The sequence below is a fragment of the Hylobates moloch genome, unplaced genomic scaffold, assembly GCF_009828535.3.
Source record: "Hylobates moloch isolate HMO894 unplaced genomic scaffold, HMol_V3 SCAFFOLD_1, whole genome shotgun sequence".
In the NCBI taxonomy this organism is placed as follows: domain Eukaryota; kingdom Metazoa; phylum Chordata; class Mammalia; order Primates; family Hylobatidae; genus Hylobates; species Hylobates moloch.
This window is the reverse complement of record NW_026652276.1, coordinates 182,694,411-182,710,313: the sequence shown is the minus strand read 5'-3', so window position 1 is coordinate 182,710,313 and position 15,903 is coordinate 182,694,411. Positions and strand designations below refer to the sequence as shown.

The 15,903-nt window shown below is 35.3% G+C and overlaps 1 protein-coding gene across 4 annotated transcripts in view; it reads left to right on the top strand.

The window, feature by feature from the left end:
- Positions 1–15,329, top strand: part of PHTF2 (putative homeodomain transcription factor 2) — a 155,422-nt gene extending 140,093 nt beyond the window's left edge. For all 4 annotated transcript variants that reach the window (XM_032761240.2, XM_032761237.2, XM_032761241.2 and 1 more), the window contains 5 exons: positions 807–893; positions 7,806–7,961; positions 9,735–9,830; positions 11,887–12,012; positions 12,962–15,329. In XM_032761240.2, coding sequence (XP_032617131.1) covers positions 807–893; positions 7,806–7,961; positions 9,735–9,830; positions 11,887–12,012; positions 12,962–12,982 — 486 coding nt within the window. In that variant the 3' untranslated portion in view covers positions 12,983–15,329. The remainder of the gene's footprint in view (positions 1–806; positions 894–7,805; positions 7,962–9,734; positions 9,831–11,886; positions 12,013–12,961) is intronic.
- Positions 15,330–15,903: the final 574 nt, after the last annotated feature.

Here is a 15,903-nt window from a genome sequence, read left to right as displayed (position 1 = left end):
AAGATAAAGCACAAAATCTTAACAAGGTTTATAATGCCCTTTATGATCTAAGTTCTCCCTTATTCACCTGTCTTTTGTTTCATTTTGAAACACTCTCCTTCCTAGTCCACTACATTCCAGCCATTTTAGACTGCTTCGGTTCTTTACATGAGCTGTGATTTGTCCTGCTTTATGTTCTTGCACATGCCCTTCCTTCTACCTAGAACGCTGCTGTGTGCCATCATGCCCCTGTGCCTCCCCCTTAGTTTGGTGTAAATGTCACTTTGGTAGGGAGATCTTCCCAGGCCCACACTCCTAACCCTCAAATCTAAATGAAGTCTCCCTGCCAAGTATCTCAAAGCATCCTATGTCTTTCCCTTTTAGCACTCATCACAATTTATCACATATATCTGTGATTATGAACTTGATGTCTCACTTCCCTCCTAGTTTCTGTGAAGGTAGAGGGACCATGTGTTGTTCTCTGTTGTATTTGTAGCACCCAGCACAGTATCTAGTGCTAAGCAGGTGCTTAAGAAATATTTGTTGAATAAATGACTCGTGTTTGACAAAATGAAGTATTTGAAAGTTATACCAATAATTTTATGCTATATAGATATAGATACCCTTTTAACTCTGTTGCAAATCCTCAGGAAATCATAACACTATCATTAAAATTTGCCTAACAAATTAGGTATATTCAACATTGTGGGCTATGATCAACTCATGGTGATGAGTCAACACCTTTAGTGAAACCATGGAAATTATCTGCTAATTAGTAAATATATTTTAAAATGTTTCCTTTTCTCCCTTCCACCCACACCCTGCAGCGTCGAGGTCCTCAGCGATCAGTTGATGTAATAGTTTCATCTGCTTTCTTATTGACTATCTCAGTTGTATTTATCTGTTGTGCCCAGGTGAGTTAACTCGCTCCATGTAGAAATTAACCAGATATATAAATACTAACTTTCAGATTAATAAATAATCAAATAATGATATAAGTAAGCCTAGTTAGAAAGTAAGTTTTGAGGTTATCTTTTTGCAGTTTTTTTGGTAGAATAAATAAGTGCATCTTATCTCTGTGCCATGAACAGTGAGCATGTATGCTCAAATGTCTGTTGAATGAACACAGATTAATTTTTGCCTAGAATCCTTCTCATTATCTTTACTTCCCAAAAGAAACATGAGTTATGAAATTGTCCCATGAATGTCCAATTTATTCATGTTTATGATTCTTTTATTTATTTCTTTTTTTTTTTTTTTGAGATGGAGTCTCGCCCTGTCGCCCAGGCTGGAGTGCAGTGGCATGATCTTGGCTCACTGCAACCTCCGCCTCCCGGGTTCATGCCATTCTCCTGCCTCAGCCTCCCGAGTAGCTGGGACTACAGGTGCCCACCATCACGCCTGGCTAATTTATTTTTTGTATTTTTTTAGTAGAGACGGGGTTTTACCATGTTAGCCAGGATGGTCTCGATCTCCTGACCTCATGATCTGCCCGCCTCGGCCTCCCAAAGTGCTGGGATTACAGGTGTGAGCCACAGCGCCCGGCCTATTCTTTTATTTTTTATATCTGAATTGTTACTGTGACTTAACTGCTGCATACTCTGAAAAAGAATTTTTAGTGACCCAGATTAGTTAGGGAGTCCAAAGTATCTCAGGATATGCACTGGTATAATGCAGGGGAACATGTTCTCAGGGTCTCCTGAGGGTTGTGTCATGGGCCATGTAATATTAAAAAATAAGTTTAAGAGTATTAAAATTTTAAAAACAAAAATAATAAAATATATGCAAACTTCCATTCCAAGTAGTATGGTGTACTGGATTATCTGAAAATTCTTCTACTTTAAAACATCAAACAGGCCGGGCACAGTGGCTCACACCTGTAATCCCAGCACTTTGGGAGGCCAAGGAGTGCGGATCACCTGAGGTCAGGAGTTCGAGACCAGCCCGACCAACATGGTGAAACCTCGTCTCTATTAAAAATACAAAAATTAGCTGGGCATGGTGGTAGGCGCCTGTAATCCCAGCTATTCAGGAGGCTGAGGCATGAGAATTGCTTGAACCCAGAAAGCCGAGATTGCATCACTGCACTCCAGCCTGGGGGATACAGCAAGACTCTGTCTCCAAAAACAAACAAATAAAAAAAAAACATCAAACAATGCTGGGGGGAACCCTCAGCTTTTGAATGTACATATTGTGTACATATCTGAGTTCGTAAGATAATAAAGAGCCAAAAATGAAGACAAAACTGAAAACCAGAGTATTTAAGAATAAGCATTAATGCTATGGCAGCATGAGAATAAGAGTGAGGTACATTGCCAGTATTAGTATTGTATCCCAGAGACTTGAAATTTTATGCCCACGTAGGACAGGAGATGAGGCCTTGACCTGTATACCTCCCTACTCATACCATGAAGTCAAACCCTCAAAGACCTACAGCCTCAGTAAAAAGTTGGATAAGAGAAACAGTCTGCTCACCAGCACTGGAAGACAAGAAGGAAGCTTATCTGACTCTGGATGACAAGGACGGGGGAAAAGTCTCTTCTAAGAATATATAATTATAACTCTGCCCTTACTACAGGTTTAGGGTTCAGATTGACATTATACATCTTGTCCTGTAACCCTCATGTCAAAAAGTTAATATAAAAAGTGGTCCTAGGCCCCTGGATACCTAACAGAAGCAAAACCAAGGCTGTTTGGGGGCATGCGACTTCGGCCTAGACCTCACGGGAACCACAGATAAAGCTCCTTCCGGTATCAAAACATAGGAAGAAACAGTCTAACATGAAGGAGTCAACAGATAAACCAATAGCAGGATTAGATCTCCAGCTATTTCAGTTTGATCAGGTGGAAACTAAGTTTATTTACAGTGATGAAAGACATAGATAACACTGTGAAAAAAGAACAGGTAAGTTTGAAAAAGAACTTCAGAGAAATGAAAAATACAGTTATTGACTTTTGACTTGTTTTTTGCTTTTCACTGCTGGAACAAAGTCACTGACTTTTAAAACACAATGAACAGAATAAATAGCAAATTAAAGACAGCTAAAGACATAGTGAACTGGGAAGATGAAAGAAATGACTAAAATACAGGGCAGAGATAAAGAGACAGAAAATGCAAAATGGATATTTAGACATCGTGGGAGATCCAACGTACGTCTAATAAGAATTCCAGGAGGAGGCTGGGTGTGGTGGCCCACGCATGTAATCCCAGCATTTTGGGAGGCCGAGGCAGGCAGAGCACTTGAGGTCAGGAGTTCGCGACCAGCCTGGCCAATATGGTGAAACCTCTCTCTACTGAAAATACAAAATTAACCGGGCATGGTGGCTCGCGCCTGTAATTGCAGCTGCTCGGGAGGCTGAGGCAGGAGAATCGCTTGAACCCGGGAGACAGAAGTTGCAGTGAGCCGAGGTCGTGCCACTGTACTTCAGCCTGGACAACAGAACGAGACTGTCTCCAAAAAGAAAAAGAATTCCAGGAAGAAAGAATGCTGAAAAACAACATTTGGAGAGATAATGGCTAAGAATTTTTCTGAATTAATGACTTTTTTTTCAGGTACAAGGATGTTTATAAAACTTTCCCATATATTAGGCAATAAAGTAAAAACTAATACCAAATGTCTGATACTATACAGACCACAATATTTAGCTGTCGTATAGTCAAAAAGTAGAAAAGAATGATAGCAACAAAAAAACTTATATATTTGGAGATTTAAAACCATACAAATAATACATTCTTTAAAAGAGAGCACACTATTAAACTGTAAACAGTTTAATACTGGCACAATTGAGAATTTTTTTTAAGATACTAGTATGAAGTGCTTTATGTCATTAAAGTTGAAGGCATAAGTGGACAATTTTATAGAAATGCATAATCTATTAAAACGGACTCAAAAAGTAATTGAAAAGCTGAAGAGAGCTGTAACTGTAAGTAGTTTAAAATTTCAGTAGTTTAAAATATGCCACCTAGAAAAATCCTCCATACTCGTATGGTTTTACAGATGAATTTTGTCAAATATTTAAATAGATAATCCTAAACTTACACAAAAGATCTAGTCAATAGGAAAAGGGGATATTCTTCAACTCATTTTATGAGGCCAATATAACGTTGATGCCAGTACCATAGAGCTAGTATGAAAATGGGAAACTGAGCTGGTTTCATTTATTAGATACAAAATTCCTCAACAAAATACTAAGAAGATGAAGCCAGAAAATGAATTACAGTAAATAGGCCATGACTAAGACAGTTTGTCCCTGGAATGCAGATTTCAACTTTAGAAAATCCATTAATGCAATTTAAGCTGATTAAAGGCAGAAAACATGCAATCATATCAATAGATGCAGAAAACAATTTGTAAGTTTTCAGTGGACATTCATGATCCAAGGACTAGGAAGTATTGTCCTTAATCCGATAAAGTATATCTTTCAAAATTTGGAGCAAGCATTATACATAATGGTATCACCTTAAGAGTTATTTACTTTAAAATTGGGAATAAGACAGTTACCTGCTTTACCACTTCTAGTCAGCATTTGATGGGAGGGTATTAATCAACAAAGATGGGGGGGGAAAAGTGGTCTAAAGTTTGGGGGAAAAAAATCTTAAACTATATGATTGTTTATATAGAATATCCAAGCGACTTTACAGACACATTATTTAAAATATATTTGTTATATGAAGATTAACAAAAATAGAACAACATTTTAAAAATTAATTTTGTTTCTATAAACCAGAGATCAGCAAACTTCCTCTGCAAAGGGCCAGATAAATATTTTAGACTTTTGCCTGACACATACAATCTCTGAAATATATTCTTTTTCTTCTAATTCCTCTTTCTCTTCTTCCTTTGAAATAATATAAAAATTACTTTTAGCTATGGGGCGAGACAGACAGAGGCCTAAAGCTAGATTTGGCCAGTGGACATAATTTGTTGACATCTGCTATATACAGAAATAGATCATTGAAAACTGTAAATACTGGCCAGGCACAGTGACTCATGGTTATAATCTTAGCACTTTGGAAGGCCAAAGTGGATGGATCCCTTGAGCCCAGGAGTTCAAGACCAGCCTGGGCAACATAGTGAGACCTGGTCTCTACAAAAAAAAAAAAAAAAAAAAAAAAAAGCCAGACATGGTGACACACACCTGTGATCCCAGCTACTTGGGAAGCTGAGGTGAGAAGATCACCTGAGCCTTGGGAGGTCAAGGCTGCAGTGAGCCACGATTGTGCCACTGCACTCCAGCCTGGAGTAACAGAATGAGACCCTGTCTGTAAAAACAAAACAACGACAAAAAACACATATGTTATTTTCAATAGCAACAACAACAAAAAAAGATTCACAAGAATAATTCTAACAAAAGATATGTAGGACCTTATGGAGAAATAGGATAAAACTTTATTGAAAATTATAAAAGAAGGTACACAATGAGGCTGAGCGTGGTGGTTCATGCCTATAATCCCAGCCCTTTGGGAGGCCTAAGTGGGCGGATAACCTGAGGTCAGGAGTTCAAGACCAGCCTGGCCACCATGGCAAAACCCCATCTCTACTGAAAAATTCAAAAATTAGCCCATCACGGTGGTTCATGCCTGTAATCCCAGCTACTCGGGAGGCTGAAGCAGGAGAACCACTTGAACTCGGGAGGCGGAGGTTGCAGTGAGCCGAGATAACGCCACTGCACTCCAGCCTGGGTGACAGAGTGAGACTCAGTTCAAAAAAAAATTTAAAAAAGAAGGTATACAATGTTAGTCACAATGTTAATAGGTGGGAAGGCTCAATTTCAATTTCATATTGATTCTCCTGGGGGAATTGTTGGAATCCCATGTAATTAAACAGAATGCTTTGTTTATTTTAAAAAATAAGTAACACATCAAGCTCCCTAAAACTCATCTGGAAGCACAGAAAGACAAGAGTAGTCCAGATAATTTTGAAGAACAAGTTGCTGTACCAGAAATATGAAGATTTATTTTCTTTTTTCTTTCTTTCTTTTTTTTTTTTTTTGAGACAGAATCTCGCTCTGTCGGCCAGGCTGGAGTGCAGTGGCACGATCTCAGCTCACTGTAGCCTCTGCCTCCCTGGCTCAAGCAATTCTCCTGCCTCAGCCTCCTGAGTAGCTGGGATTACAGGAGTGTGCCACCACACCCGGCTAATTTTTGTATTTTTAGTAGAGACGGGGTTTCACCATGTTTGCCAGGCTGGTCTTGAACTCCTGACCTCAGGTAACGCACCCACCTTGGCCTCCCAAAGTGCTGGGGTTACAGGCATGAGCCACCGTGCCCGGCCTAATTTTTCTTTTTGTTTTTCTTTTTTTAATTTCTCTTCGGACCTTCGGATGAGAGACTTATTTTAAAATTACAGAAAGACTTTATGATTTTTGCCCAGGTATAGAATGACCAATGGGATGAAATAGAGTTGTACATAGCCATATATATGTAGAAACCTAATATATGATCAGATGGCATTATATATCAATGTAGGAAGGCTTTACAAAATGGAAATATGAAGTAAAAATGGAGCAAAATCAAATGACTTCATGCTATACATAAAAATAAATTCTAGGTGGATTAAAGATCTAAATGTGAAAAACAAAATTTTTAATATGATCACAAATGAAAATTAAAATTTCATGTCCTGCAAAGACACCATAAACAACAAACCAGAGTCTGGGAAAGATAGTGGCAAAATGACTTAAATAGGATTGTTAGTCACATTATAGAAATAACTTCTACAAATCAATAGGAAAAACGAACAATATACTAGAAAAAAAGTGGATGTAGAATATAAAAAGATAACTCACAGGAGGAAATTCAATTACCAATAAGCACATGAAACATACTGATCCTCCCTAAACATCAGGAAAAGTAAAATTAAGGCAATGAGAGAACACTTCACACCCATTAGATTAGCAGATATTAGGAAGTTAGATAATAACAAGTATGAATGAAAATGATGGCAAAGGGAACTCTGATACACTGCTGAGAGTATATATTGGTGCAACTATTTCAGAGACAAACTTACAATATCTAATAAAGTTGAAGATATAATATCCAAGAACCCAGTGATTTGACTCCCAGATATTAACTTCTAGAGAAAGTCTTGCTTGTGCATACAAGGAAACACATACAAGAATGTGTATTGCAGCATTGCTTGTAATAATGGAAATTGGCAACAAAATATTAATGATAGGGTTGACCAATAAGTTGTGGTTGATTGTTTTACTGGCCAATAAATTGTGGCTGATTTTTTTACTTTAACATAGGAGTTAGAATGAACAAATTTAGAGCCAAATCTATCATCATGAATCAACCTTGAAAACAAAATTCAGTGGAATAAAAAGAAATTAAAGAATGATGTAGATAATGTAACATTTATATAAATTTTTTTTCTTTTTTTTCCAACTCCCAAGTGCTTGGAAAATAAATTTTAAAATATACAAAAAATTACATAGTTTTAAGGATGTATATGTAGCTAAACTATAAAAACCATTATGGAAAAGATAAACATAGAATTCATTACTTCTGGGGTGGGAAGGGGAAGAAAAATGAGAAGGCAAAGTTTAAAGTGATTTCAACTGAATCTGTAACATTATTATTTTTTAATCTGAAAGAGATGTTGCAAAATATTAAGATTTGACAAAACTGGGTAGAGGCCCCATGGATATTAATTACATTATACTCTATACTTTTGATAGCTTAAAATATTCCATAATGTAGAATGTTTCTAAAATGTAATACTAAATTTATGAACAATCTATGAAGTAAAATGTTTATTTCTTTTGAAAAGAAATTGTTTGAATCACATTGCTGCTTTATGTTACCTTTTTCATACTTTTAGCTACTTCATGTACACGAGATCTTCCTTGATTGTCACTACAATTGGGAATTGGTAATCTGGTGCATCTCGTTAACACTTTTTCTCCTAAGATTTGTTACCCTTGGATCAGAAACAAGTAAAAAATATAGCAATACCTCAATATTACTTACTGAACAGGTGAGTGTGCCTGCTTATTATGCTATAAGTTAATGTCTATAAGTTAAAATGTTTTCATTTCCTTTATGTTTTTCAAGAATGTGTTTTATTTGATTAAGGTCATTTGTGCTTTAAAGCAAAATGTAAAATTTAATAGGACACAAGCCTTTCTTCAGTGTTCCTGCCTTGATTCATATTTCAAATCCAATCTACTTTTTTAATGTCCCATTTTTATTTGACAAGAAGGAAGTACCATTTGTTAAATTAATGTATTTTAAACTATGAATGGGACATGTTTGCTTTGCAGTGTAGCAGAGCCGCATTTGAGTAAGTATACATTTTTACTCAGTAGAATAAAGTATAATTGGTTAATTTTATTTCGTATGAATTTGTTAAATATTTTCCCCTTGCCATTTTATAGGAATTTTGTAAAGAAACGTATTCCCATGAATATTTTAGTTAGGGATAGTTTGATTTTAAAGAATCAATAAACCTGTCAAATTAGCTCAAACAAGAGAGTAACCCACAAAGATAAAGATCCCTAAGAAAGTATACTTGAGCCTGCCAGGTGTGGTGGCTCACACCCGTAATCTCAGCACTTTGGGAGGCTAAGGCAGGTGGATTACCTGATGTCAGGAGTTCAAGACCAGCCTGGCCAACAAGGTGAAACCCCACCCCTACAAAAAATACAAAAATTAGCCAGGTATGGTGGCACGCGCCTGTAATCCCAGCTACTTGTTAGGCTGAGGCAGAAGAATCGTTTGAACCCCAGAGGCCGCAGTGAGCTGAGATTGTGCCACTGCACTCCAGCCTGGGCAACAGAGTGAGACGCCAACTCAAAAAAAAGTATACTTGAGCCTTATGGAATTGGACAAAATCAACCACTTCCTCCAACTCGCTCTGAGGCTAATGGTTTCTCATTTCTGCCTTTCTAATCACCTTTCTTCCAGTGGCCTTTCTGTAGACTTGTTACCCTGTGATTTTGGTTTACACACGGTTTTGGTTTGGCTTAGCATGAGTTCTGGCTTAGACTTTTACTAACTTTTCAGTCATGTTCCTGCAATATCTGATAGATATATCATGTTAGTCTCACCAGTCAGTATATTGACTAGCTTTGGTTTGGGTGTACACTCCAGCCTAATCAGCGATGGCTGCCAGATTGGGGGTAAAGGTGAGATCAAATGGGATAAGCACAGTTGCCTAGGCTTGCTTCTTCCACTGGCTTGGGGTTAGAGCATTTTTCAAAGAAAGGAACTGTGGACACCCGAAAATTGTCTATTATAGAGTGGATAATAAAAATACACAAATATTTTTGAGTGATTTTCAAATAAATCATAAAACAACAAAGCATTGTGACTGCCTATAATCCCAACACTTTGGGAGGCTGAGATGAGAGGATCACTTGAATCCAGGAGTTCAATACCAGCCTGGGCAACATAGCAAGACCCCATCTCTAGTAAAAAAGAAAATAAGAAAAGTAATAAACTATTGATTTAGTTTATTCTAATTTTATTTATTTTTTAGGTTGATTTGGCTCTGATACTAAAGTGTCTCACCTTTTAAATAATGCCATCCAGTCTTTTTTATTTTGGCTTTTGATTACATTTGAAAAGTGTTTGAGAAACAGTTATTTCCCTATTATAAAATAAGTATAGGAAATTTGGAATATATAGTATAAAGACTATTAAAATCACCTATAATCTCAGTAACCAGATACTTGAGTGAATATCTTTCAAGTCCTTTAAAAATGTGTATTTATTATAATTTGAAGCATTTCTATTCTTTTTATAAAAGATAAACCTCTACTTGAAAATGGAGAAAAAACCTAACAAAAAGGAGGAACTGACACTAGTGAATAATGTTTTAAAACTGGCTACTAAACTGCTAAAGGTAAGAATAGAATTGAAAATGGTTATAATGTCAAATATGCTGTTCTGACGTAATTTTATTTTTTTGTTTATAGATATTACTTTGTATGTGGTTTTCATGATTATCCAAGTTGTTTCCAAATTATACTTGTGCACATACATACAATTTATATTTTACTTCTCATTGCAAAAGTGCTCGAACTAATCCAAATAATTTCTTTGGAAATTGTATATTAATACTTAATATTATGTCTGGAGTATTGTAGAGGTTGGCATCTTTGGAAATATATGCCTCCTACACCTTAAAATAGATATCAAAAAAGAAAATTTGTTGTTAACTTGGAAGTTTTTTATTTTGTATTTCTCAGAGAAGTCTTCTGGTTGGCCTGAGTTAGCTTAGAAAGTAATAATACATAATTATCATAATAAATATATGTCATAAATAAACATTTAATTTTTGATAACAAAAAGGATTACAATTTTGGTGTATTTTATCTCATAATAACTCTTTGGGGGTAATTTAATAAAACATTTTTTATCACTGCTTACAATATTCATGATGTTTTTAGTTCTTAAAAGGAAAATATTTTTTAAAATTTCAACTTCTATAACCAACTGAATATAATTGTTGGAGTTATTTATATGTTTTCAGAGAATGGTATGAAATTAGTTGTGTTTCAGTGTTACAGTTAATTCTTCAGTCAACTAAACAGTGTGAATTGGGTATAGACTGTGCACCACATAGTATTGAAGAGTTCAGAAGAAGTGGGTGGGGGTATAATAAAAAGCAATTACAGATTGCTTTCTTTTTCAAATCTCTTTAATTATCCTGAGGAAGATGATGACATTTAAATAACAAGAAAGATAATAGAGGCAAACTCCACTTTTGACCAAAATGCTCAATTGGAAAAAATATCTTGAATTAATAGTTTTGTGTTTGCTTGACACATGTCTATTGGGTATCTTCAGAGTGTAGGCACTGTGTAGGAAGGGGCTACAAAGATGAGACTTAATGAGCAGCCACAATCTCAAAGTATAAAAATGACTAGAATAACAAAGCATAATAGTATGATTCTTTTTTATCATACATAGTCTCCTAGTCAGAAATCTGGAACTTAACATAGATCGTACCTTCTTTCTCTCTCTCTTTATAGCCAAGAAGTTCTCAAGTCCACTGGTTCAGTCTTTAAATATCTTCCAATTTATCCTCTTCTCTATTAGTACTGCCCTATGTGAGATCCTTGTCTCTCACTTAAGCTTTTGATACACTGAACTCCTTACAGATATTCTTGCTTCTGGTCTCATTGCTCCCTAGTCTTTCTTCTACATTGCTGGCCCAGTGATCTTTCTTCCTGTACTTGGGCCCTAACAATGCTGAGCAACCTGTAGCAATTCAGATGTGTCATGTTCTCATGTGTCTTTTAGAATATTTACTCCCTACCATCCACAAAGTTTCAGGAGCACCTTTTTCTATGGCCTCATTATTTGCTTTTTATATGTACCTTTGAAATGGGACTATCATATTTTAATTATTTGTTGCATGTCTACTAAACTGTAAGGTCCTTCAGCTCAGGGACTGAATCTTAACTTCCCAGAGCCTAGCACAGGGCTTGGCATATAATAGAACTTTAAATGTTTGAATTAACCAATTAATTAATACATGTATTTGAAAATGAATTGACTCAAAGAGGAGTTTTTACATGTTATAATCTTATCAGAAAATTTGGCCAATTTCTAATTGTTCTACCAAAAGGTATTGTTCTCTTTCAGTTTCTAGTCTAGTTCTTATATTAAAAAATGTTCTCTAGCCTCTTTATAATAGCTTAAGGGACAGAAATTGGAGTTACACATTTAGTCACAGAGTTCTTTTAAAGGAAGTTCCTTTTTCCTTTAAAATCATTAAAACTATTATTAAAATTTACTTGTTTCAAGTTTAACCAAGTTTATCCTTTCTAAAAGCATCCATAATTGGTAACTTTTTTGAAAGTGTTTTTTAAAAATTCTCATTGTATATTGTTCTGAATTAGCTTAGTAATTCTTTTTGAATCTGGAACTGACTTTTTTTTATCTTCTGCTAGGAATTGGACAGTCCTTTTAGATTATATGGGCTTACAATGAATCCGCTGCTTTATAACATCACCCAGGTTGTTATCCTGTCAGCTGTTTCTGGTGTTATCAGTGACTTGCTTGGATTTAATTTAAAGGTAAGAGGTTACAAGTACATTTTATTTCTTAGTTTCCTGTTGCATTTTTGTCGCGCCCATTTTACCTTCACATGCCCAGTAATGCAGTCATTTTGGTAAGATTGCAATTAGTGAACATTTCACATTTAATTTCAAAGAATTATATATATATTTATGTTTTATAATACTGCAGGAATTTCTAACTTGGAACAGTATTTATTATAAATAGAAGTCTTGTGTAGGAAAAGTAGAACTATTTGTTTTTTTTTTTTATTTTTTATTTTAAGATGGAGTCTGCTCTGTCACCCAGGCTGGTGTGCAGTTGCGTGACCTTGGCTCACTGCAACCTCTGCCCCCCAAGTTCAAGCAGTTCTCCTGCCTCAGCCTCCCAAGTAGCTGGGACTACAGGTGTGCACCACCATGCCTGGCCAATTTTTGTATTTTTAGTAGAGACAGTGTTTCACTGTGTTAGCCAGGCTGGTCTCGGAACTCCTGACCCCAAGTGATACACCCACCTTGGCGTCCCAGAGTGCTGGGATTGCAGGTGTGAGCCACTGCGCCCAGCAAGAAGTGTTTATTTTTACTAATAAAACGTTAATTTAGGTGATAAAAAAGAAAAAAGCCCTATTTCTGTTTTTGGCCAAAAGTTGTATTATTTGTCTGTAGAGCAATGCATACATCTTCCAATATATGCACAACTAACTGTTAGGAAGGTGTAAGATAATCATATTAAACAAGTACTATATATATATATATAAAACCACTTCTCAAGAGAAAGCAATAGAAATCTGATTTTCACATTTTTGTTTGTGTTTAAGGTGAGTTCTTCTTAAAAGGATAAAGGAGTTAAAATATTAGAAACTGCACTTGTTTGTGAATGAAATTTGAATTTAAAAATGATATTATATGATATAATTTAAGCTTTGATATTAAAACTGGCTTGTCACCACTTCTATTTTTTTTTTCCTAGCTATGGAAGATTAAATCATGACAATTCAAAGAAAAGAAGATGTAGCCTCTTTTCCAGAATAAGAGTACTGACTAAGCTGCCTGAAAGCTTGTCACTGATTCTTTGCTTCAGGAGTCTCAGCTAGGGAGTTGAAGTGTTTACATCAGACTGTCTTGTGCAATTCTTATATTTATTTTACTTGTTCACTTTTTTTTACATTTATTTTAGTCTTTATATTTTATTTTTAAGCATTGATATACTTAGTTGTTGAAAGGGTGATGAAACTGATATCCAGCTACTTGAGATCCTGGTAATTGGTCGTAAATAATTGGCAAAATAACAAATTGTGAAAACAGAAGCCATTGCTCAGCACCGTTTCTCCATCAATGCCGTGAACTTGCCTTACTTGAGGAAAAATTCTTTAACTTTGGAATATTGCATTGAACTCAGCTATACACATAAAACATTTTCTTTGGTAAATCAAGATCCAGTCAGGGTTTCTCTTGAATTATTTTGGAACAATGCCAGGATCCAAACTGATTAAGTTACAGTTTAAGCACCCTTCAGTATTAATATATACGGTATTATATAACAGGTCAACAAGTGCTCTTTGATGATAAAACTTGTAATAGAGCAATAATTGTAAGTGGTTTCCATACTGCAAGATATTTTGATAAAAATTAACTAGTAATACTTGTATTTATTTGAAACACTGGGCTGTTTGCACAGCTCCAACTGTGCATGCTCAAAATGTGCACTTTTTAAAATTGTTACTTTTAATGCGTATCTTTATATGGGATCTGTTATAGTGTACTAGGGCGTGATATGGTATCCTTTTGAGTGAGGTATATACTCATCTCACAAGTGAAGTGCCTATTGATATTACTAAAGTACATTATGTTTACTCAAGTAAATAATTTTCTCCCCATGGTACACTCTGGTGTAGGCTATTCATACTACACTCAAATGAACAACTTAAGAATAAGGCTAAGAACCAATAAAATATTTCTCTAATTGCTAGTTATAAAACTGTATCCAAATTTTCAGAAAAGACAGCTTCAGCTTGCAAATTCTATCCTCTAAACTTATCTGGTGCATTCTCCCCACCCCACCCCCGTTATATAAGGGCTATTTGAGATGCTTTTAACCTCCCCAACGAATAATTTGCCAAGTGTCCAATGAGAACTTATCATGTTGGTGTGTTGGGTAAATTGGGCGAATATGATAGTGTCTTACATTGGGCCTTGATTTTAAGTTGTTATATTTGTACAATCGAGTATTTTAGAAATTACATGAAACATGAAATGGTTTTTGCAATTTTTTTTTAAACTGGGCATCTGGTTTCTAAAAATTTATTTGAAACAATCTAGAATTTTCTTGGTGCAAAGTGTATCATGTGGAATATCCTCATATTTTTACCATATTTTAAGAACTTTAAGATGATTAATTGTAAATAATTTATTTGATTGGTGCAGTTCTAATCCCTAAATCATAATCTTAAAATCAGGAATGTGTGGAGAACAGAGCCATGTCATATCACTTTGCTCTTACCATTCCTTTTGATCAGCCTCAATTCAGCCTCATTGTGTAGTATGTTTTTTCATTCTATGAAAAACAACAGAAAGCATTTCATTTTATTTGCCTATGTTCAAATATGTTTAATAATGACCAAAGTGCATTCTGAGTTTTTTCAAGGAATGTAATACTGGAGCTTTAAGAACATACTTAGTTTCTCATGTGAAAACTTAGGCTTTGTCTGATGTTTTTTCTTCCTTTATTGTCTAATGTTGAGGTTGTTTTTAGGAATTATATTTTATAAACTTTTTCAAAATAAGGTACATGCCTATACAGAACTTAACATTTTGCACAGAATATATCAAATATATTTTGAGAAAAAAAGTACGGCATGAGTTCTGTTAGGAATAAAAGATGAAACTATTGTATCTCACAAAAAATCTTATTTCAGAATGGAAATATTTTTGAGAAAAGTAGCTGAGTATACTGGTTTAAGAAAATGCTTGTTTTAGATTGAGGTTAACTTAGAGTTGGGAGTTGATTTATTAAGTACAGTATACCTCTTAACAGTTTATTGATAATATGTTGAATTATGTCAGTGTGGGCAGCAGTAGAATACTAAAAGGAAAATATCATTTTAAGCAATTTCAGAACATTAACCGAACTATTTTCAAAGCAGAAAAATTGGCATTGCTGCCTTTAAGAATACCATGAATGTAAGAAATTGAAAGAAATTGTAAAATATCACGTAATATAGAAAAGGCAGTTCAAAGAGAATTGTGGCAGATGTTGTGTGTGAACTGTTGTTTCTTTGCCACGTGTTGTATTTGAAAGTTTGACAGTAAGTTTAAAATAAAACATTCTATGACTGACAGTTTTTTTTTTTTTAATTTTCAGGTCATATACATTTCTATGTTAATTTTGTGTTTACTTAACATAAAATTTAGTTAGATTTGGGGGGAGTGAAAATAAATTTTTTATAACTTTCCAACATTTTAGATTTTGTTATGATTCTTAGAACATGAAAGAATAATACACACACAGGTTTTTCATCACCAAAATGATATTATATCACTAATGTTTGTTTGCTTGTTTGTTTTTGAATACAGCAAACTGGCTGTGGCCTGAAATATTAAAGCTCATTGTGAAAAGATAGTGTTTTTTTGTTTTTTTGGTTTTTTTTGAGACAGTCTCACACTGTCACCCAGGCTGGAGTGCAATGGCGCAATCTCGGCTTACTGCAACCTCCGCCTCCCAGGTTCACGCCATTCTCCTGCCTCAGCCTCCCGAGTAGCCGGGATTACAGGCACCCGCCACCACACCCCGCTAATTTTTTGTGTTTTTAGTAGAGATGGGGTTTCTCTATGTTGGCCAGACTGGTCTCAAACTCCTGATCTCATGATCCGCCCGCCTTGGCCTCCCAAAGTGCTGGGCTTACAGGCGTGAGC